A 24,935-nucleotide genomic window follows, 5' to 3' on the forward strand; every position below is an offset into this window, starting at 1 on the left:
TTTGCACCACTTTGCATCACTTATATCACTTGCAAGTGTTCATCACCCTCTTGATGTCATTGGTCCTTTTCAAGAACAAAGGAGAAACAATAATAACATTCTGATCATATACTTTTTTACACATCAGTTTCTCCTAACATTAATTTTCCAAATCATTGCCTTTTAACTTTGTATCATATTGTTATTTTTCACACAGATTCTTTTCTTTGTATTTTGTATTTTTCCAAAAGCTTTTACTAATGTAGCAACTAGTCATCAGATGGTCCTAATTTAAATCATTTTACCTCTTGTTGCTGAGAAGCAACAAGTCCCTGATAGAGGGGCCCTGATTTTTCAGCAGAAAATATGACAACTGATTGTAAGCTAATGGGGAAAATGGGAAAACATTCCTACTGCATGACACATCACATCATTGCTGTGTGTGGTGACCATATGTACAAGTTTGAGCGTGACCAATTTCCCTTTCCAAGTTTTTTAAATAACAGTGGAAGAAATGTTCACTTCTCCTCCCTCAAACTTATGACCTTTTCAAGCCATCCTAGAGGGACCTGTCAGAAATAAAGAAGAAGAAACAAGGATTTTTTCCTGAACATCAGCTTGTAAGCTAGGTGGTGCAGTAGACAGAGTTGAGTACTTGGAGTGAGGCAGATTTATTTTTCTGAGTTCAAATCTGGCCTTAAGACAAATACTAGCTGTGTGACCTTGGTCAAGTCATCTAACTCCTGTTTGTCTCAGTCTCCACATCTGCAGAAGAAAATGGATTTTCCATATCTTTGTCAAGAAAACCCCAAACAGGGTACAAAGTCAGACACAACTGAAAACGATGGAACAAAAATAAATTTGTAAGTTTTGGAGAAAGTATAGTAGAGAAAATGGTATATTTCTGTTTATACAAAATTATGGTTGAAATAAATAGCTTCTTGTAAGTTAAAAGAAGTCTCTGGTAAAGAATGATGGGGCATTTAAGGGTGAAGATAAATGTATCCAAAGCTTGTGAGAGTTTGTTATGTTGGCATGTTCCATGCTTCCTACATGTGTCCTCCTTTAAGCATATATGTATGCTTTTTACATCTCCTTATAATTTAATATTATTATTAATAATATAAATAATAACTTGTATATATGTATATATGTAGATGTGTATATTATTATATGTTGGAATCTTTACAAACTGCTAATTCAATAGAGTTGATAGATTATTGATCTGATCTTACAAGAAGATGTTTTGGGCCAGAACCTGAAACAAGGTATTAAGTAGAACTAATTAATACAATGCTTGTGTTTACACCTTTACTCATTGGAATTCACAAGTATGGGAGATTCACAAAATAAACTTTGTAACTTTGTGAATTCTCACCTCCCTTGAAGCTCTTAGGGCCAGAGAGCACTATGGGAGAAAACCCATAATCCCTCTCTCTCGCATCCCACAATTCCTCTCTCTCGAATAATAGGGCTTCAAAGGGGCCAGTCAGAAGAGTTCAGCTGAAGATTGAGAAGGCTCTCTCAGAGGCAAGACAGATTCAACTTGGTGCTGGCTCTGGAGGCTGAAGAAAGCAGAGGCAGTAGCAAAGGACAAAGCGGCAAGAGCTCTTGGAACCAAGCAGAGAGATAGGCCTCAACTAACTGGGCTATATTGGAGACAATAAAAGATCTGAACTTTTATCACCTGGCTGTGTTTTGGGTGATTATTACTTTCAACTGAAACTAAGGCTGCCTCCAGAAAATCTCCTAGAGAAACCTGCTCTCTCTCCCAGAGAGAACCATCATCTTATATCATTTTAAAGAAGAAAAAGAACACCACAATTATACATACCTACAAGCTATACATTATGTATGTATGAATGAATGAGAGATGTTAATATAAGAATTTAAATTCATTTAAGATAAGCATTGTTAAATGCTTAGAATGTGCAAACAATATGATGAGGTTAGTCTCCCTTTGATTCCCAGTCAGGAAACCAAATGATGAGGTAGGTTAGTGTTCCTGGTGGTCAGGGAACCAAATGAAATGGTTTGGCTCCCTTAGATTCCCCTGGGATTCAGCGCAGGGCAGGGAGTTATGGGAACCCCTTCTGGTGCCACAGAGATCGTCCGTAAAGGAATTTACCAACCCAAAAAGCTAGACTGGTAAAAGAAATTTATTATTGTTATTAGGAAGTCAGCCTTAGCTTTGCATAAATAGAAAGACTGAATTCCTTGGTGGCAAGGTCCTAACAGAAAAGTAAAGTTTCTAGCAGAGAAATCCCAACAGAGAGGTATAAAGTCTTGTTAGGGAAATAGGTGAAAAAGAGATAAAAGAGGGGGTAACACTGAAAGAGAATATCATTTCAGGGGGCAGAGGGTTGCAGCTTATGCCAAGGAAAAGTTCCTTGGCATAGCATGTTACATCCTCTGCAAGGACTCAGTCCCACATTGGTTGATTTTATGGCTAGAAATTGGGGGTTGTTCTTGATGGGGGCTGGGTGCAGTTTGAGCTGGAATCAGAATAGGGAATCTTGGAATTGAATGAGTCTCTCTGGACTAATCTCCCTCCATACCAATAGGAAGCTTAATCAGTAGTGAATATTATCAGTGGGGGTGGTGCCCATCTCTTAGGATAATAGAATGAAGCTGTTTATCCTGTTTCCCTAGGATAGGGCCTTTTACAGAGGCCAGGATTCAAAGAGACTTTTTCCTTGAAGGAGTTTCAGAGAGAAAGTTTTGGGGTCTCCCCTTCAGTTTCAAGCTCCCCTCCTCAAGTATAGCACTAAAGATACAAATACAATATCAAGACAATCCCTAGACTGTTTTCACTCTAGTGCAGGTTTTTATCACTCTATGCATGGATTATATTGCATTAGTCTGCCTGTCTCTAGTCTCTCCTCAGTTCAATTCATTTTCTATTCAATTACTAAAGTGGCTTTCCTAAAGCTTAAATTCTAATAGGGAAAGATAACCCTTATAGAAAAATTGTACTAAGGGAAAGCCTAAGAAGACAAAGAGAATGGAGTCACAGGGTCATGGCTTAACATCCTCTTTCCAGAAACAATAGATTTATTGATTTGATTACTATTTTCTAGAGAAAGAAGAAAGGGGTACATGTAATATATGGCACAGAAGTGGGCACATGATCAGGCCTTGTGCCAGCTAAAAAGAATATGCTTTCAACCAATCAGGAAAGCCAGTGTGTGAGTTTGAAAGAAGAGTTGACTCTTCCAAAGCATGGTCCCCAGAGTTTCTGATTAGAGATTAATAGCTGCAGGGTATATTGTAAGAACATGGTTAGTATGAAGCGTTGAGGCTTTAGGAGGATAAAGAGCTGAAAAGGAGGATTTGAGGCCCTCTAATCCAACTCCCTCATTTTACAGTTGAGGAAACTGAAGCTAAGCTTAAGTGATTTTTCCATAGTCACACAATAAATACAAGTATTTTTTTTTTTTTACAATTATCCTAGAGAAAAGGGAGGATGTGCTATAATGTGAAAGAGACTAAACCAGGTAAAGCCAAAATGTTTCAAGAATACCAAGATCATTGGGAAAATGGAATTCAAAGCCTCAGTCTGAAATCAAGGAAAAGTAAAGGACAGTACATTACAAAGGGGATTAACAAGTATTGGTGAAATTATAGTTAGTCTTTGTAACTTTCTTGCTTAAAACAGCTCTTTTGTGGTGGCAGCATACTAGTAATGCCTTCTCACTCCTTTATTTAAGGGTTGCTATGGCCCTGGTCCACACCCTGTTCTAAGATTTGGACTACATTTCAGTTGTCAGACTTCTTTCCTCAGCTTTCTTTCTAATCCAAAAATAATTTTCCTGAGGAAAGAACAAGAGTTAGAATTAGGCATGAGTAGCATAAATGTTTGTCTGTTCTCTGTCTTGCCTTCAGGGGTCCATTGTTTGATTGAAGAAATATTTCTTAAGTATCTATTAAGTGAAAAGCACTGAGGTAGGAGATTACTTTCTTTCATGTCCTTTTCTATACCATATACTCCCTTTTCTCCAGGATGACTGTCAAAAATACTTCTAAATATTCTGTGACCTTGAGCAAGTGACCTAACCTCTTTAGCCTCAGTTTCCTCAACTGTAAAATGAGGGAATTGTATTGGAAAGCCTCAGTTCTCCTTTCTAGCTCTTATTATGATCACTGCCCTTACTAATTGTGATGACCACATTTAGCACCCAGAGTATTTTAAAATCAACCGGAGTCAAGATAAGCAAAAGTCCTTGATCTTTACTCTTTGTGGAGGTGAACGGAAATGGCGATAATAAGTGAAAGCAATCGCTACATGACTCCAGCCAGTAGTGCATCTGCTTAGCTTCAGCCCATTACAACTAAGGATATAGTAAGAGGATGTGACATAGACAAATAATACTAATACACAACAACATGTTATGCTTATCTTAGAGAGGAGCTTTTGTATGAAGTCAGAGAGGGTAAAAACTGTCACCAGTTTGGGCTATCATGGAAGTCTTCATCTGATGACAGTTTCATTCTGAATTATGTGACCAATCACTGAAGAATGAGAATCAAGGAAGACTGTCTTGGAGATACCTTTAATAACAAGCTCAGAAAAAATGAATGGCTTATTTGTGAAACATCCAGGATGCCAATGTCACTGAATTAAATAGGACCTTATGGGGAGAGGAAGGGAAGTAGGAAGAGCTTGAATACCAAACAGAAATCTTTAAATTTACTCCAAGAGGCAATAGGGAGCCACTGGAGTAGGAGGATAACATGGAGGGGTTTGTACTTTAGAAAAATCACTTTAGTGGCTAATGAAGAATGGATGGGAGTGAGGAGAAACTGGAAGCACACAATTCTACCACTAAGCTATTCCAAGAAGCATGGGATGATGAGATTTTATAACCAACATTGGGATGTCAGAAGAAAGAAAGGGATATATTGAAATGATGTTGCAAAGGCAAAGTCAACAGGTCTTTGCAACAGTTTGCATAAGGGTGAGATGGTAAAGAAAGGTAGAGTGAAAGAGAGTGAGACCAAGATGACTCTTGGTGTTGCTAGGGACTAGGAGGATGGTGTTGCTCTAGACCAGTGTTTTCCAACGTGTGGTACATGTACTCTCAGGGGTACGGGAAGAGTTTGGTGGGGGTACATGTTGCACTAGAGTTTGGTGATGATAGGCACTGCACCGTGCTTAGCTGCGCCTAATTCTACGTTCTCATGAGTCGAGTCAAGACAATCTTGTGAGGGGTGAGATGGTCCGGTGTGACAAGGCGTGACCATCAGCATAGAGATACTAATTAAATCCATGGGAATTGATGTGATCACCATGTGAAATAGTAGAAAGACAATATTAGAAGAGAGCCCACGACAGAACCTTGTGGAGTAACTACAATTAGAAGGTATGATTTTTATGAGAATCCCACAAAGTAGAGTGAGGAATGATCAGATAACAAAGAGATAAAACAGGAGAGAGAGATGTCCTAAATACTTAAAAAGAAGAGAATATTAAGGAGGAAGGAATGATAATAGTGTCAAAGGCTGTTGGGAGGTAACAAAGAATGAAGATTAAGAAAAAGACTATTGGATTTGGCTACTAAGAGATTATAAATAACTTTGAATAGAGCAGCTTTGGAAAAATAATAAATTAGGAAGCTGGATTGGTTAAGAAGGGAATGAGAGGAGAGAAAGTAGAGGGACTTATTGTACATGACTTAAAATCTCTGGCTTTCTTCAAAACTTAACTAAACTGTTTACCTCATACAGTAGTTATTTTTTAGTCACCTAATGTTCTCCCCTCCTCAAAATTACTTTTCATATATTTTGTATTTACTTATATGTATATGTTGTTTTTACTCAACAGAATTTAAACTCGTTGAGCACTGAGATTATTTAATTTTTTTCTCAGTAGTCCCAGTGCCTAGCAAAGTACCTGAAATGTAATAAAATATTTAATAAGTGGTTGATGCAAGAACCTAAATTCTTCATTCAAATTTTCTGAAATGTGATTCCAACTAGACTATTTCTAAAGTGTCCCCCAGTTCTCTTGATTCTATGGCTTTGTCTATAAACTTCCTGTTTTCATTGAAACAATAATCCTCAGATCTATTACAGGTACTAAAGGGAATTCTAGCTTTAAAAGTCCAGTAAGTCAAAAGATTTGGTTTATGCTATGCTAAATATATATATATATATATATATATATATATATATATATATATACATATATATATATATATATATATATATATATATATATATATATATTTACTTGGGAATAAAGAAGCACTACTGAAATACCAATGGAAAAATTAAACTGCAGACCTGTAGAATGTCATCAAGACCCCTTTAACCCAAAACTTGGAAGAATACTAGTGCAGAAAGGCTTGCACACTAGGAAATGCTGGAAGCTGACCAATTTTTGTTGCTTTTCAAAGCTAAAAGTTGAACTAAACCAGATGCGCCAAAGAAGAAAGGAAAGGCATAACCAAATTAAGCACTGGTCAGCTAAAAATCTATTTTTAAAACAAATCCTCAAATTGCCTTCTGTGGTACACGGAAACCAAATATACATTTGTAAAAAGCATATTATTACAATTTAACTGTTATTTCTAAAAATACATCCTTGCCATTGAAAACATGGAGAAATTTGGACTTTTTATTTTAAATATCTTCAATTCTGCCTAGCATTAGTTTCATGAAAACACAAGCTCCATAGCTATAAATACTAAATTCTTGTATTTTGTTGTCTTTTATGGTTTTATTTTATCTTCATTTATGCCTTTATGTTTAAATAGTTAAGTGAACGTTCTCAAGATGGATAGTATAGGCTGCAACTATTTGTGTCAATAATGTCTTAATTATAAGACATTGAACTTTTTTACTGGATAGATTATAATAATTTCCTAAAGAATTATTTTCTGAAGTCAATAGTCAATAGAATCAAGTTCTTTCCTGAACATGTGTTTTTAAAAGATGTGTAATCTCATTGGGAGGAGAACTAAAAATTAACTCAGAATCAAACTGTTTGGTAAATTGTCAAGGTATTCAGGTTTTTAACATTGTTTGTTTTGTGAACATCTGAACTTTCTGGCATGTGAGGTGGAATGTTCCCATCTAAAAATTGATATCCTTTTCTGAAAACTTTCCCTTCATACAGATATTTGAGCGGTGAAAAATAGCTGCTCAGCCTGGATAATGAAACATAACTAGAGACACTTGCTTGTGAAGCATTCATAACCTAAACAGAAAGCAATTATCAACAGTGTTTGAGGGATCCTTAAGCTCACTTTGAAAAGTATTTTAAAAATTCAGTTGAAGCCTAGTGTTTGGCTCAAGAACCTCTGCCTTGTTAGCTGCTCAATGATGGATTTGTGGTTATATCATTTCTAGCTAACTAAAAAAGAGGAATTATACCAAGAAAGACCCTTTCTGCCAGTGTGTTAAGCAAATCTTCAATAGTTGAAAGGTTATCACAAGATTATAGGATTGAGAGTTAGAAGGCAACCTAGATATCATGTTGTCCTAGAGTGAAATTTATGAACTCCTCAGAATATTGTTTTTAAATGCATAAAGTAAACCACATAGGATTAAAAAGGAAACCATTTATTTTTAAATCATTATTAAAATATTATATTTAAATAAGTTTATAGTGGGGCAGCTAGGTGGCACAGTAGATAGAGCACCAGCCCTAAAGTCAGGAGGACCTGAGTTCAAATTTAACCTCAGACACTTAATACTTCCTAGCTGTGTGAACCTGGGCAAGTCACTTAACCCCAAAAGCCTCAGCAAAAAATGTTTATAATCCTTAGATTAAAAACCCCTGATGTAATCTTATTTCCTCATTTTATAGTAAGAAAATTGAGAATCAGGGAAGTCAAATATTTGAAGATCACAAGTAATAATAAGCTTAGTTAAGTTCTGAACAGCAATCCTGAGTTCAAATCAAGGCCTCTTCCTTCCAAACCATGATGAAGTTAGGTATTTGGGTTTTGTGGTGGTTTTTGTTTTTAAGTTTTGGTATTATTGAATTTGAGCATGTAAAAAAAGAGAGAGATAATTGTGTTGGGAGATAAAAATCAGCTTTAGACACATCTGCTCAATCACATGCTCTGAGGAAGAAGTAGCTTTGGTTGTTTTCAGTAAAGTCATAATCCACTCCTCAGTGGATACAATTAAAATTCTGTTGATAGGTTTCATCATAAACTTAACATATCTCTTTTATGAACCCTTATATACATCATTCTGGAAAAAAAATCAATTCTTAAAACATGAGGTCAATTCTTTTGTGTACTATATTACCAAAACATTATTTCAGATAATAAATTGTTATGGGCCAGAACTCTGAAACAAGGATTCTTACAAGGTGTTAAGCCAGTGGAATTGATAAAAACAATGGTTGTTTAGCATGGTGCTTAATAAGTTCTCTAGTTCAGTACATGTACTTAGTACTTAATATAGTATAATATAATAAACAAGATTCACACCTATGATGAGAGAGCATATAAGCGCAGACAAAGTCAGCTAGGTTTATTCAGAGACAAGAGGACAGAAGGCTGGAGCACGAGCCCTTGGACTCAAACAGATTCATCCCATCTCATACCACCTTGGTGGCAGGCTCTCCTCCTTTGCTTCTTCACTAAAACCAAGACTCTGGAAGGCCTCCAGAAAACTAAATGAGCCCCAAGTGTAGGAGATAGGACTTTGAAAGAGATAATAAAGGATTTGGATTTTAACACCTGGATGCACTTGTGGTGATTACTGAACTGAAAGGAAAGCTGCTTCCAGAGTCCCCAAGAAAACCCAACAAGAGAACATTATGGTAAATCATCTGTTTCTAAAGGAGAGCAAAATGAATACTAAGCAAGATTTAATTTCCTTTTGATAATAATAACTCAAATAGTGCTTGAAAGTTTGCAAAGCCTTTTGTATTTGTTATTTCATTTGTTCCTTCTAACTCTTCTCTGAAGAAGATGCTATTATTATCATCATTTTACAGATGAGGAAACTAAGGCAGCAAGAAGTATGACTTGTTGAGTCATATAGTGCTAAGTGGCTATAATGGGCTGAGGCTCGAGTTGATGCACTGAGGTCCCAAGCACATGAGGCTCAATAGTAATTGGACCATACTTTATTAATATATATGATTGGAGAAAGAATGGCCCCCACCCACTCTTTGTGCAAGTCCTGATGTGTTGTATAGGAAATGACGATTTTGGTGGGTGGAGGCAGGGGAGTAGAAAAGGAAGGGGAAGGAGAGACTGCTGGCTGGAGTCTTGTCACAGCTGCTCACATTGCCATTGCAACGGCCCTTCAGCTCAGGTCTCTCTCTGCTAGCTGGCTTCCTGTCGCAGCTGCCCATATTGCTATCGCAATCTTTTTTTACCTCTTCACTTCAATAAAGATTGAAGATTTTTCCCTTAACCTGAATTCCTGACTCTGGCTGATTTTAAATATGTGGTCATTACAAGTGGCTGAAGCAGGATTTAAACTATTTAAAAATCCTTTTAAACAGGATTCCAAATCCTGTGTTCTATCTTCTATACTATTAATACCTTTTTTGCAATTGTTAGCTCATTTTCAGCTCAAGGGTAATATAATGGCCCCTAAATCCATATGGTTTCCCTCCTATTTTTCTTCAGAGAATTTATTTTAGCTGATAAGCAAGTAAATCTTAGTTTTGTGAATATCAGAGAAGACACTAGGAAGAATCAAAGATGAGATTTCAGTGAAAGTTTTCCTGATTGTATTCTGATGGAAGTGGATTTCTTTGACAAAGAGACCTAACTGAGTTTCAGTGGGATAAATGATGGACAGAAGCAGCTACACCCAAAGAAAGAACACTGGGAAACGAATATGAACTATTTGCATTTTTTATTTTCTTCCCGAATTATTTTTACCTTCTGAATCCAATTCTCCCTGTGCAACAAGAGAACTGTTTGGTTCTGCAAACATATATTGTATCTAGGATATACTGCAACATATCTAACATATATAGGACTGCTTACCATCTAGGGGAGGGGGTGGAGGGAGGGAGGGGAAAAATCGAAACAGAAGCGAGTGCAAGGGATAATGTTGTAAAAAATTACCCTGGCATGGATTCTGTCAATATAAAGTTATTATTAAATAAAATTAAATTAAAAAAGAAAAAAGAAAGAAAGTTTTCCTGACTCCAAACCCAGCACTTTACCACATTGCTTCCTTATGTAATGTTCTGGTTAGCTTTCTAGAGGTCTTTGGACCAGCCTTTGTTTCAGCTGAGTAATCATCACGAGACTACCAGGGATAAAACCCAAATTCTTTATCTCCTTCACTTGGGGCCTGGCTAGCTTTCTAGAGGATTCAGAAGGTAAAAATAACCTTGGAAGAAAAACAAAAATGCAAGAAGTCCACATTCATTTCCCAGTGTTCCTTCTCTGGATGTGGCAGATTCTGTCCATCATTGATCAATTGGAACTGAATTAGATCTTCTCTTTGTGGAATATATCCATTTCCATCAGAATATATCCTCATACAGTATTATTGTAGAAGTGTATAATGATATCCTGGTTTTGCTCATTTCACTCAGCATCTGTTCATATAAGTCTCTACAATCCTCTCTGTATTCATCCTGCTGGTCATTTCTTACAGAACAATAATATTCCATAACATTCATATACCACAATTTACCCAACCATTCTCCAATTGATGGGCATCCATTCATTTTCCAGTTTCTAGCCACTACAAACAGGGCAGCCACAAACATTTTGCCACATACAGATCCCTTTCCCTTCTTTAGTATCTCTTTGGGATATAAGCCGAGTAGTAACACCGCTGGATCAAAGGGTATGCACAGTTTGATAACTTTTTGGGCATAATTCCAGATTGCTCTCCAGAATGGTTAGATTCGTTCACAACTCCACCAACATGCATTTAATATTCTTATGTTCGTATCCGACACTATTAGCATTTTAATTTTGGGAATTTGAGTAATGTTCATTTTATGTGATAAAATCCTGTTTTGCATATGCATTTCATTGAAGTCCAGAAGTTCCACTTGATTATGCAACAACAGTAACAACAACAACAACAAAAAATCTATATTATACTTAACAGATTATATATATATATATATTCATCCAATTCATGGAAATTTTGAACTTACATATAAACTATGTTAAATGATTATTCTTTTTCTAAAGTCTTTCTAAAGTATTTTCTAAAAGTAGTCTACTGAACAGTTGAATGTAGAGCCTTTTTAAAGCACAAGCTCTTTTGGTAAATTTATATTCAATTAATTTGCACTCACTTCTGTTCTGACAGAAGTTAAATTTATATTCAATTAAGTATTCAATTAGTATAAAACTTCAAGTTTTGTGTGAAGTTAAAGGTCACTTACTTCTTGGGAACCAAATTCAAAACTCTTCAGAACAGAACAGAATCAAATTTTGAAAAATGATAGTAAATGGAAATAAAATGTATTTTATCAAAAATACAATAAATAAGGATTTAGCCTAAGGTTAAACACATCTTGGCCATAGCCATATTTTCCCAGAATATGGAGAAATCCTTTCCTTTCATCTGGCTTCAGCCAGGCCCAGTCATTTAAAATGATTTGCCACCTCAAGAATACTATGTAATGCAATATGAAGACCCTCCAAAGATAAGCGAGAATGGCATCAATAGCACCAAATTGCAAAGAGAAGGCAGGGGTGGAATTATATTAATTAAACAAGCTAGTCTTGTTAATGCATTTCTTTAAATGGCATTCATTGCCAAAAATATGCAATAGTAACAGAATGAGCTTAAATTGAAGGCGCTCAGCCACTGTTTGGAAGTGGACTATAAATTAGTGTGTTGATTATCTTTTAGAAAGACTCATTAATAGACTTTTTTGTTAAGCACATATAGATAAGTCATATCTATTGGCTGGTGTTGTGCTAGTGATATTTTTCCATTTCCTTGTATTTAGTTTGGCCAACAAAGATTCATTGGCAATGCCTAAATAAAATGAGGAAAGAACTAGAAGATGGTTATTGGTGGAACATCTGTTTATACAGTTGCTGTTTTTATCTATCACATTTTCTACCATAAGATTTCTTGGAACACAGGGTTACTTTGTATGTTTGTGTGTACATAACAAAGACTTTGCTTTTGGACAATATAATATAGATAACATACTTGAACCAAGAAACTAAGAAAGCTCTAAGACTAAGGAAAAAGGGCTTCATCAATTATCACTAATTGTGAAGTCTAAAATTGGATTTGTACTTAGTAGCTGACAAATGTGAGAACTGACAGATGGTAAAACATTTCTTCCTATCATTTTCTCCATCCTTTTTCAAGGGACATGAGCAAAATAATAACAATAATGGTAGTGAGCATTTAAATGACCTTATAATATAACAAGCATTTAAATGCTTTAGAAAGCACTTTGCATATATTAATCCATTTGATCAATGTAATATCCCTATAAAGTGGGTCCTATTTTATAGATGAGGAAATTGAAGCACAAAAAAAATTAAATGACTTGTGTAAGGTCACGTAGCTTAATATGTTTGAGGCAGAATTTGAACTCAAGTCTTCCTGACTCCAGATTTTGTGCCACCTAACTGCTAAAAGGAAAGGAAAAAACACCATATGCACTTTGTAATGCATCACATTTGACAATTTTAGGAAAAAATCTACAATTCTCAGAATTCCATGGGCCAAAGACTCAAAAGAAAAGATTACTGTCCAGGCAGGGCAGGAAGAAAGAACAATAAGGCTGGAGGAAGATGAAACTGCTAGGATATGATAATGATGAGAAGTGCCAAATTAGCTTTAATATGCAGTAATCATGATATGAAAGGCAAGTATCTAGACGTATTCAAGCTAGGACCAAGAATGTAAAATTATGCTGAAATCCAGGAACTATAGATCTAGCACTAGCAGTAAGGACAGGATTCCAAAGTTAAAGATGGTGGCAAAGGACAAGCCAAGGTAAAGCCAGTTTACACCTTGCTATCCAATCTACTGAGATTTTTCCCTCATATTTTTCCAATCAGTATTTTGAGTACTAGGGACTAAAACCTCAACATTATGGATGGAAAATGATAAGCACTCATCTGGACAGGAACCAGATTATTTCCAGTGCTTTAACGGATCACAGACTATGAAGGTCAAATGGGCATTATTCCCTCATGTTTCAGGAAACCAAGCCACACATAAGAATTTGCCCAAAGACATAGAAGTACTAATAGTCATTGTCAGTCATTGAAACCTAATGCCTTTGGCTTAAACTCTATAATCTGCCCAATGTACATATGTCACTATGGGAACTGGGATACTGATCCTTTTGTTTAATATGGTTCTAAACAAATATTTTATGTCTAAATACTTTGATTGAAAATCATAGATTGTTTGCATGAGTGGAGTCTAATACCCCTTAATGAACTAAAATAGGTCAGATTATTACATTCTCAAAGAAAAAAATCTGAGAGCAATAATGTGGTTCTATTAGACAGCCTCCAAGATTGAACCTTGTCCATTAGTTTTCAATCAACACAACTGTTAAAACGATGCTTTTTAAACCATCATTTTTATAATAATTAATTTAATAAATTATAGCCCAGAAAAATTTTATTCAGTTTTTAACAGTGGGTAGAAACAGACTTGTAATTAATTTCATTGGTGTGGGGCACTCTTAATACTTTCTACCAATGCAAATCAATACCTTTTCTGCAACTTAAGAGTCTTACAGAATTGTCTTTGGCATTGAGAAGTTAAGTTACTTGTCCAAGGTCACATAGCCAATATATGTCAGAGCTGGCACTTGAATCCAGCAAATCCTCTAAATTGTTATACTGTGCTACCTCTCAATAAATGAATATATTTTTTAAAATACAACAATAGCTATGGTTATAAATTAAATTAGAGGTTCCTTCTAGATGCAGCTCAGTTTTCTTCTCAGTAAAATAGGGACAATAATAATATGATAATTATAAGAATCAAGTAAGTAAACATAAGGAAAGTACTTTGAAAATCTTAACATTCTACATAAATGCTAAGTTATCATCATAATCATTGTTATATGATTATATATTCTTATGCCATTTTATGCCATGCTCATCATAGCATGGAATTAACATAGAATGGAAGTTCTTAAAGCCTGTGCCAATAGAATGTAAAGGATCGCTGGCTCTATCAAAAAAAAAATTTTTTTAAGACTTTGACATAGGTTCTGATGAAGTTTTCTGCATCCACACTTGCAGATCTGACCCTCCCTCTGTCTCTGTGTCTCTCTGTGTCTTTCTCTATCTCTCTCTGTTACATAGACACCACCACCTTTGTACTCTTCTTACATCTTATACTCCATCACATACTCTTCAGTCTGATGATATTGCCTTCCTTGCTCTTTCATGTACAAGATACCCCATCTCTTGCATTTTCTCTGTCTATCCTATATTCCTGGAATGCTTTTCCCTCCTCATCTCTACATTCTGGCCTCCCTGGCTTCCTTCAAGGCCCAGGTAAAATCCCATCTTCTAAAGGAAGACTTGCTTTTTATTCTACATATAGCTTTTTCCCTCTACACACACATATATACATATGTATATAGAGAGAGATATACACACATACATATGTGTACATATATGTATACATATATACAAATACACATATACACATATTTGCTTGTTATTTCTACTATTAGAGTGTAAATTCCTTGAAGGCAAGGATTATTTTTTCTTTTTTTTTGCATCCTCAGCATTAAGCAAAGTGCCTTTTCTTATTTTTTTTTTGCATCCCCAAAACTTAGTGCAGTGACTTTTGTTTATTGACTGATTGCCTATTCTGAGAACCAGGTTAGCTAAAATCAGTGAAAAGCATCACCAGAAGTATAACCACCAGTTAACAATGTTCTTAATGAACACAATGACTTATAAAACTATTACTCCATGGAACTCTAAGGATATAACCAACTTTTGTAGGGTATAGGAGTGGGAGAATGATGGGCCCCACACCAGTGAATTGATATATTTGGATATATTGAAGAAATTTATTAGAATCCCAAACTGTCCTTATAGTCTTAAATTACTGAATGCAGAAAATTCAATCATAGTCTTAAGGGGAAAAAAGCAACTTTTGGGTGAAATCCTTGATTCCTTAAACTCTTGGTCTAAGACTTTGTATATTTTTAGTAATTGCAAATCAAGTCTTGGTTATAAATATTCATCTAAATTTTTAAGCACTCAATTTTATTTTTTTAAGCATCTAGGTCCTAAAGGACCTAATTATTGATGAATAAAAGGACTCACCAGAAAAGGCAAGCTATATTTAAGCTTAGAAATAATAATGGGACCAGCTTTTAAATTCTGCTGTTTCTTTCTTTCTTTTTGTTTTATTTTTATTCAGAGAATGGCTCTTCCATCATCCTACATGTGAAAAATTGGCTTTAAAAACAGCCTAATAGAAGGTGCTTCTCTCTTCAGCACAATGAATTTAACAAATTGTGACAGATAAATTTGCAATCACCTGTAATACTAAAAATATGTATCTTGGCAAAAGAATAACTGCATTTGGACTTTTAAATCAAGAGGATTTATCTCTAGACACAGATTTTTATTTTTGAAAGCAAAGAATGTCCCCTGATAGCAAGATCAGGAGAGATGTACACAGGATGAATAAAGTATGTGTAAGAATATGCTTTTCAAAAATCAATATTTGTCTAAAAATCCTTGGAAAAAAGGCCAACAGAAAAGTTAGTTTTTCATTAACTTCTTTGTGGATTGTCTGGGATATATTTTTAATTGTCAATTGCCTTTTCCCTACTATCTGTTACCTCTCTTACCTAACTTCCCCCTGTGTCATATACAGCTGTATCCCTATTACAAATTAATGATGAGTCTCATGAAGTGATCATTAGCACTATTCAAAGTTATAATCATGTAAAGCATGGTGACTGGTTCCAGCCCAATGAAAATATGTAACATAAATTCAAATAATATGACCATTTCATGGGCTTCATATTTGCACTAATTAAGATTTAGCTATAGAATGTAACAGTGAACATAAACTAGCTTAACTATTAGACTTAATTGAAGCATAATTATGAAGGTAAATATGTTTGGAAGGTGAAAAAAAATCTTCTTCTTTCCATGGTCAAAGATAAATGGCATCCACTCATTACTATGCTATTTAGAACAGTCAAGACATGATTTTCACTATAGTTTAAACTCTTCTAATACTGTAATAAAATCCTCAGCTATTCACATTTCGGTATCTTAGACAACAGAATTCATGGATATTTGTGCTTGTAAATTACAGGTTGTTTTTATGAGTTGGTGTAAAAGCTTTTGGGACTGTGGCCTTGTAGCGCTGGATGATATATCAGTACATCTGGGAAACTGCCAATTTACTGGTAAGACTTATGGTCATTTCTGTCCTCTAGACAGTTCTATTCTATACCTTCTACTTTTCGTTTCTCTTCTTGTATCTTAGTCATATTAAGAATACAAGTGGGAAACATAATTTATTTTCAGAAACTCATTATGCCATTCCTATGCCAGTGCTATTTCCTAACTTATATGAAAGGAGAGATTTACACTATTATATTCACTAACGAGTACAAACTATAGCCCATTTGTGCTTTCTTATGTTGTCAGTTTCTTGTCCATATTCTTTCATAGATCCTTCACTTAGATGCCAATCAGTGGAGGCTTTCCTATGGATTTTCTCAAATGTTTTGTGCACCAGTATAGAACAGAGGCCATCATCCCCTAATCTTGTCATGTGACTAGACTTTTCCAATCATACAGCCATATCACCATCCACATTTTTTAATCACATTTCTCTCCACATACATATATATATATATATTTCTAAAATATAAATTTCTAAAACACATCAAAGTAAATATATAATAGTAACTCAAAAACCTTTGTGGAAACTCTGATCTCTTTGGTATGAATATTCCCTCCACTAGTCCAGATCATCATAATTCATCTTTGGTTTCTCAGTCCATACAATTCTTGGCCATATCAAAGGTTCATGTTGTTCAGTTATTTTGGTTGTGTCTAACACTTCATAACTCAATTTGGATTTTTCTTGGCAGGGATACTGGAGTTGTTTGCCATTCTCCAGCTTATTTTGCAGATAAGGAAACTGAGGCAAACAGGGGTCAGTGACTTGCACAGGGTTACACAGCTCTCAATTGTCTAAAGCAGGATTTGAATTTCCTGATTCCAAAACCAGTGTTCTACCCACCTAAGTGCCCTCAGAGGATCATAAAGTTGTATCATAGATTTGAGGCTGGAAGAATCCCAAAAGCCTTCTAGTCCAATCTGCTCATTCTATAGAAAAGGAAACAGGAATCTAGAGAGGTTAAATCACATACCCAATATCACAAAAATGATAAACAACAGTAAGCATTCAAACCCAGTCTTCTAATTGCCAGTTCAGTATTCAAAATCTTCCTTTGTGTCCTTCCATAACTCCTCCCTTAAGAATCCACCCAGCACTCTACTAACCTTCCTTTGGGTGTTACAAGATTTCATGAGTTTTTGTTCAATACTTTGCCACTTGCATTCAACCAATAGGCTGCCTTTCTTTCTATCCCTCTAACTTAGCATAGTACCTGCGACATAGTACGCACTTAATAAATGTTTGCTGAATGACTAAAATATGCTAGGTACCATGCTAGACATGGTACAAATACAAATACAAAAATTAAGGACAGTTGCCTGAGCCCATCATATAGGATAAAAAGCACTGAATTTGTAGTCAGAGGTCTTGCTTTTAAAATCTATATGTGTCATATGCTATACATATATACCTATATAAGTAGAGATACTCATACACATCCCCACACAGCTACTGGGGGGATTTTAATCAGAGAGTGAGAGCAGAAAAAATGAACAATCTTTTATTTTACCACTAAGGAAGCTAGGACCCAAGTTATTGACCAGGGTCACCTAAAATTATTGATAAAATATTGATAAAAAATAATTCTAGCAGGCTGAATATTAGACTTTGTATTGTGCATGAAAATAGTATGCACTTCAATGAAGACCATTGGACTGTATCAGCCAAATACAATTCAAGATAAAATGACTCATACCTGCACCTTGGGAAAACAAAAGGAATGCCAAAATTACATAGCATTTTGAGAAGATTCTGAATATGTTTTAGATAAAAACACTCAAAATCTGGATTTGGAAATGCATCATTACAATCAGAAAGAGGAAGGAGATCCTAAGAAGTCAGAAAAGAAAATAACCAGTTTTTGTGTTTTTATAATCCACCTTTTCTTCCTTAACTTTGACCTTAATCATATTTTTCAGTGTCTTCTTTTCCTAATTATCTCTTAACCATGAAATGAATAGAATATTGCACTGCAAGTCAAGAAAGGCTGAGTTCAAATTTAGTCACAAACACTTACCAGTTGTGTGACTCTAAACAAGTCACTTAACCTATGTTTGCCTCAGTTGTCTCATATGTGAAACTCTATTCCTAGAGTTGCTATGAGAATAAAATTAGATAATATTCATGAAGTACTTTGTAAATCATAAAGCACTATGTAAATAGCTAGTAGTAGATAATACATAAGGGATAGAATCCAGCTAACTATGGAAAATGGGCCAGGAATCATGAGAAACAATCTATTCCAACTCCTCGAGTTCTAATGTTCCCTGCAGAACCTATCGACCCTCCTTCAATTTGTATTCTACATATTTGAATTCTTATCCCCCCAAAAAATAATCAGAATTCATTTCAAACTTTGGTGAGAACTTTTAACTACATGTTGCCACATAATCTTAAAAGCATCTATAGGTAACAACAACAAAAACGATATTTATAATAGCATGTAATACATGCCACGCACTGTTGTAAATTGTAGTTTGGTAAGCATGGCTCACCAGTCAAATATTGTTGAGTCACATCTGTGCTCTGAAGTAGAAAGGAAGGTATGCAAATGCTTTATAAATTATTTTATATATGTATACATATGCATGTATGGGGAGAAGTATAATGCTCCCTAATAATAATAGTTCCCTAGCCATGTGCATGCAATATCATTTTGCTGCACTTGTAAATTGATCTCATGCTATAGGCATTTGAACACATTTATGGAAATTAGCTGAAACAGTCATAGACCCTGTTGTTTCCTTACAGAGATGATTCCACCCCCACCAGGGGAGTGCACTTTTGAGCAAGATGAATGTACATTTACTCAAGAAAGAAGAAACCGGAGCAGCTGGCATCGAAGGAGAGGAGAAACACCTACATCCTACACAGGTCCAAAAGGGGATCACACTACTGGGGTAGGTGAGTTAAACTTCATATTGAACTTTCTGAGCAGAAGGAAGCCATGTGGTGTTCTTTAAAGAAAATCTTTCCAAATAGTATTCTCTGAGCTATCCAAGCATCACTTAGAGATCATGACTGGTCACCTATATATTGTGTATTAGATACATACAAATCCACTCATGTACAAATTCTATATAGGACTCAACAGATATGTGTTAATTCTTTATGGAACTCAAGCATCTCTGTTAATTATATATGGGACTTGCTAGTTTAAAAATCTATTTAAAAATAGATCTCAATATACATGTTTTAATTATACATGGGATGCATGAGACTAACATGTTAGATCATTTACTGTGCAGGCTTAAAATAGCATTTACCATTTACTATGGTGCTTAAGCAGACTTCCTTCTCAAAGTTCTTTTCTTCCTTCTTTCCTTCTCATCATTTGGGGAAGATGAACTTTCTATCTTGCTTTTCCTTATTTTTAAGCCTTTGATTATTCTATCACCTTGCTGAGATTTTACTTCTTTGTATTTCCTTTTGCTAAAGTGAGTAATAAACCTCTACTGAAGAGTAGAATAGCGGCAAGACAGAGTCCCTAGAGGTCCCCTAGAGGACCCAACTCAGTTTTACATAGAATAAAAAAGGGGAGTTGGGAACATGAACTCTTTTTTTTTTATTAAAGCTTTTTATTTTTCAAAACATATGCATGGACAAATCTTCAATATTGCAAAACCCCGTGTTTCAATTCCCCCTTTCTCCCACTCCCTCTCCTAAATGGCAAGTAATCCAATATATGTTAAACATGGCAGAAATATATGTTAAATCCAATATATGTATACATATTTATACAATTATTGTGCCGCACAAGAAAAAAAGGGAAGCAAAACAAAATGCAAGCAAACAACAACAAAAAATGAAAATGCTATGTTTTGAACTATACTCAGTTCCCACATTTTTCTCTTTGGGTGTAGATGGCTCTCTTCATCACAGAACAATTGAAACTAGTTTTAATCATTTCATTGTTGAAGAGAGCCACATCCATCAGAATTGATCATCATATAATCTTGTTGTTGCCATGTATAATGATCTCCTGGTTCTACTCATTTCACTTAGCATCAGTTCATGTAAGTCTCTCCAGGACTCTCTGAAATCATCTTGTTGGTCGTTTCTTACAGAACAATAATAGGGAACATGAACTCTTAAAGAAAATGTCTATTGCTTCCTGGTCATATTACATTTTCATCACTCCTTCACTTATGCTGGAGTTAATCTGGAAAGAGTTCAGAATGTTAAAATAATAATAATTGTAATTATGAGAACTTGTCTGAGAGAATAGTCTATTCAAAACAATTATTTAAAAGTTATTTTTAAAAATAAAAGCCCAGGAAAGAAACTTTCTCTTTCCTACATTTTACTAGCAATCATGACTGCATCTGGTGACAGGGACCCAAACATGTATACTGAGCCCTTCCCATTTGTATGTTCACATCCAGATAGAACCTACTGACATTCCTCTTTTTCCCATAAGGTGATGTCTAAGGAGTCAGAACTGTGCCAATCAGATGTAGGAGGGAAGCCCCCTTATCATCTGCCAAGACTTGTCATCACAATCTTGGAATGCTGGTATCATTTTACTAGGACTGAGACAGACCTAGGATCTGCAATCTCTCTGACTAGCCTTATAGGCAGAGATTGCCTGACCCTACCTGCCATTGGAATCTCACCTGAATCAGCACAGAAGAGCTCTATGCTTAGCCTTGTTGCTCTAATGGACTAATTTGCAAGAGGATGATGAGATAACCTGAATACAAGTGATCTTATAAGGCTGGGTGTGAGACAAGCAAAAAGAGCTGTCTTCATGAATTTGAAGAATTGTCAAATAAAGAAGATCAGACTTGTTCTTCTCTGTTTGACCCTAGAAGGCAGAATCAGAAACAATGGATACAAGTTGAGAGAAACCATCTGCCTCTTTCTTACACTCTGTCTTACACTCTCCAAGTGTAAAGAAGGCAGGAAATCACAGTCTTAAGAGTTGGAAGAGACTTCAGAGACCATCTATTCCAATATATATATATATATATATATATATATAATATATATATATATATATGAATCTCATACCAAATATGTCTAGTAACTACAATTACAAGTTTAATTCATGCTTCATCACAAACATTCCCAAAGCCCAATTTTACCACCACAACAAAGGATGTCAACAGCAAAGCATATTAGCAGCTCAGAGCAGATACATAAATATTATATCTTCTCCACATAACTGGTTATCTTTCTCTTGGGGCTTAATCTTAAAAATGGAAACTATGCAATGGTAGCTTGTATTATACATAGCACTTTATAGTTTGTGAATAATATAATAGAGTATAGTACTTTATGCTTTGTTACCTATGTGACCCTGAGCAAATTATGGTCTATAAGCCTCATTGTCCTCATCCATAAAATGGCAATAATAATAGTTTCTGGGCCTGATTCATAGGGTTTTTGTGAGTATCAAATGAGAGAACATGTCAACTGCTTTGTAAACCTCTAAAGTGTAAGTTATTATTGTACAAGAAAAAGTGCAGTTTATACTTTCCAAGGGTAAATGTTTTATACCCTCTCACATAAGGAAAGGGAAGGGAAAAAAAAGAGAACAGGAACAAGATTAGCTCTTCTTTTTTCTCTTCTCTTCTCTTCATGGACTGTTTTCTTTATCATAGGCAGTTTTTTCCTTGGGTTAATTGGAGGAAAGCAAAACTAGGAAGATAGAGAGCAAGTTTTCTGAAAAACAATTGGCTCCAAAGAAAATCCAGTCATCTATACAAAGTGCTATAAGAGTTCAGAAGAGGGACTGTTTTCTTCTGGCTCTTCTGGCTTTATGAAAAAGTGACAGTTAAATTGGACCTTGGAGGATAGGTAATATTTGATAGGTGGTGATACAATATGGCTAAGGTCATTCCATTAAGGAAGGAATAACCTGAGTAAAGCAAAGATACAGCAAATTGTGGGGCACATTTGAGAAACTGCTTAGTGACATAGGAAGACACAAAAGGCAGCATGGGCTTTTTGCTCTCATAGAACATAGAATCTAATGGGGGAAAGAACTACTAACATACTTCAGCAACCACAGAAAATAGAACATTATTAAATAGGAGATTGCAGGGTATATTAGAAGCTGTATTAGCAATTCAGGAGAAGGATCAATGAGGACTAGGTAGTCAGGGAGGATTTTAATTATAATTTTAACTGAGCTTTAATATGAGGGTAGAATTTGTGGGGAAAGCATTTCATTGTGAGCATGGGTAAGAAAATAGGAATGAGCAAGTTATCTCCTAGAGATGGGACTTAAAACTTTATATGACCATATAACATCTTCTATATGTTTATATGTGCTTATATGCATATATGTATGTGTCTATATATATTATTTGTATGTATAGGTTATGTAGTTTTCATATAATCATAGATTTAAAGTTAGAAGGCTCCTCAGAAACATATCTTGTCCAATCTTAATCTTTATTGTATCATTGAAACCTTTGGCAGTCTGATGAAACGTATGGACCCCTTCTCAAAATATTTTTTAAAATATGTAGAACTACAAAGGGAGATAAATTTTGAAATACAATTATTTAAATAGTTTTAAAGAAAGTTTAGAAATCCTAGGCAATGAATCCCTGATCTCAATTTTATAATTGAGAAAACTGAAACCCAGAGATATTAAGCCCAAAGTCACTCAAGTAAAAGGTGAAAGAATAAAGACTTAACCTCAGTATCTCAGACTACAAATTTAGTCTGCCTAAAAGAACAAATGCCCTCTTACCTCAAAATGTTTTTTCTGTCTCTTTTCCTATCTTCTTCAGTATTTAAAATTTCAGCCTTTGATGAATCTTTAGTTAGTCTAGAGGTCTTCTGTGAAAACGCAGATAATTCTCCAAGTCATTATTAATCAGAGAAATCCAAATTAAGACAACTCTGAGATACCGCTACACACCTGTCAGATTGGCTAGAATGACAGGGAAAGATAATGCGGAATGTTGGAGGGGATGTGGGAAAACAGGGACACTGATACATTGTTGGTAAAATTGTGAATACATCCACCCATTTTGGAGAACAATTTGGAACTATATTCAAAAAGTTATCAAACTGTGCATACTCTTTGATCCAGCAGTGTTACTACTGGGCTTATATCCCAAAGAAATCTTAAAGAAGGGAAAGGGACCTGTATGTGCAAGAATGCTTGTGGCAGGTCTCTTTGTAGTGGCCAGAAGCTGGAAACTGAGTGGATGCCCCTCAATTGGAGAATGGCTGAATAAATTGTGGTATATGAATATTATGGAATGTTATTATTTGGTAAGAAATTACCAGCCAGATGATTTCAGAAAGGCCTGGAGAGACTTATCTGAACTGATGCTAAGTGAAATGACTAGAAGACTAGAAGATCATTATATACTTCAACAACAATACTATATTGTTGGAATCCTTACAAAGTGCTAATTTAGCATGGTACTTAGCAAATCCTCTAGCTCACTAATATATTTAAGTACTCATTGGATTTCACACATTTGGGAGATTTCAGGGTTTAGTATGAGATATCCGAATTCACACCTTCCTTAATCCCTGCCTCCAGAAGAAGGAAATCATATATAAAGAGATCATATATAAAGAGGCTCTTAGCTTCGGGTTAGTGAGTTACTTCAGAGACAAGAGAGATGCATTCCATTTTCCACCTGGCTGGCTGGAGGCTGAAGGACAAATCTTTGGATTTGGATTCATTCGGAGGGAGCTCTTGGAACCAAGCAGAGAGATAGGCCAAGAAAACTAACCGGGCTGTTTTTGGAGGAAGCAATAAAAGATTTGAACTTTTAGCACCTGGCTGCCTTTGGGTGACTATTACTTTTAACTGAAACTAAGGCTGCCTCCGTAAAACCTCCCCAAGAAACCTGCTCCCAGAGAGAACCAATATTATGTTAAAGAAAAAGAACACCATACTATATGATGATCAATTCTGATGGATGTGGCCATCTCCAGCAATGAGATGAACCAAATCAGTTCCAATAGAGCAGTAATGAATTGAACCAACTACACCCAGCAAAAGAACTCTGGGAGATGACTATGAACCATTACATAGAATTCCCAATCCCTCTATTTTTGTCCGCCTGCATTTTTTATTTCCTTCACAGGCTAATAGTACACTATTTCAAAGTCCGATTCTTTTTGTACAACAAAATAACTGTTTGGACATGTATACTTATATTGTATTTAATTTATACTTTAACATATTTAAGATTTATTGGTCAATCTGCCATCTGGGGGAGGGGATGGGGGGAAGGAGGGGAAAAATTGGAACTAAAGGTTTGGCAATTATCAATGCTGTAAAATTACCCATGCATATAACTTTAAATAAAAAGCTATAATAAAAAAATCCAAAAAAAAAGAAAATGCAGATAATTTATGTGGATAGGGCAATATATTAATCTGAAAAGATTGGTGAATATCATGGCTATGATTGAAAGATTAAGAATCTGTAATTTTGTCAATGTGGGAAACTCCTGATATTGGATCTCCTTCCACCAATGCAAATTGCAGTCTTTCTCTAATTTAGCCTATAAATTCTAAGGACTTCCCTGAAACACATGCTGATTAAATGACTAGTCCTGGTAAGTGACAGAAATAGAATTGGAACCTACATGTACTTGATTTCTGGCAATATATCCTCTATGCCATACTAC

The 24,935-nt window shown here is 35.3% G+C and overlaps 1 protein-coding gene across 3 annotated transcripts in view; it reads left to right on the forward strand.

Moving 5' to 3' along the window:
* MAMDC2 (MAM domain containing 2) overlaps positions 1 to 24,935 on the forward strand; it is a 208,874-nt gene that overhangs the window by 148,715 nt on the left and 35,224 nt on the right. For 2 of the 3 annotated variants that reach the window (XM_051962057.1, XM_051962042.1), the window contains exons 10-11: positions 16,225 to 16,318; positions 19,072 to 19,224. In XM_051962057.1, coding sequence (XP_051818017.1) covers positions 16,225 to 16,318; positions 19,072 to 19,224 — 247 coding nt within the window. The remainder of the gene's footprint in view (positions 1 to 16,224; positions 16,319 to 19,071; positions 19,225 to 24,935) is intronic. The other variant, XM_051962048.1, reaches the window with a different exon arrangement.

Source organism: Antechinus flavipes, chromosome 1 (genome assembly GCF_016432865.1).
Source record: "Antechinus flavipes isolate AdamAnt ecotype Samford, QLD, Australia chromosome 1, AdamAnt_v2, whole genome shotgun sequence".
Lineage (NCBI taxonomy): Eukaryota > Metazoa > Chordata > Mammalia > Dasyuromorphia > Dasyuridae > Antechinus > Antechinus flavipes.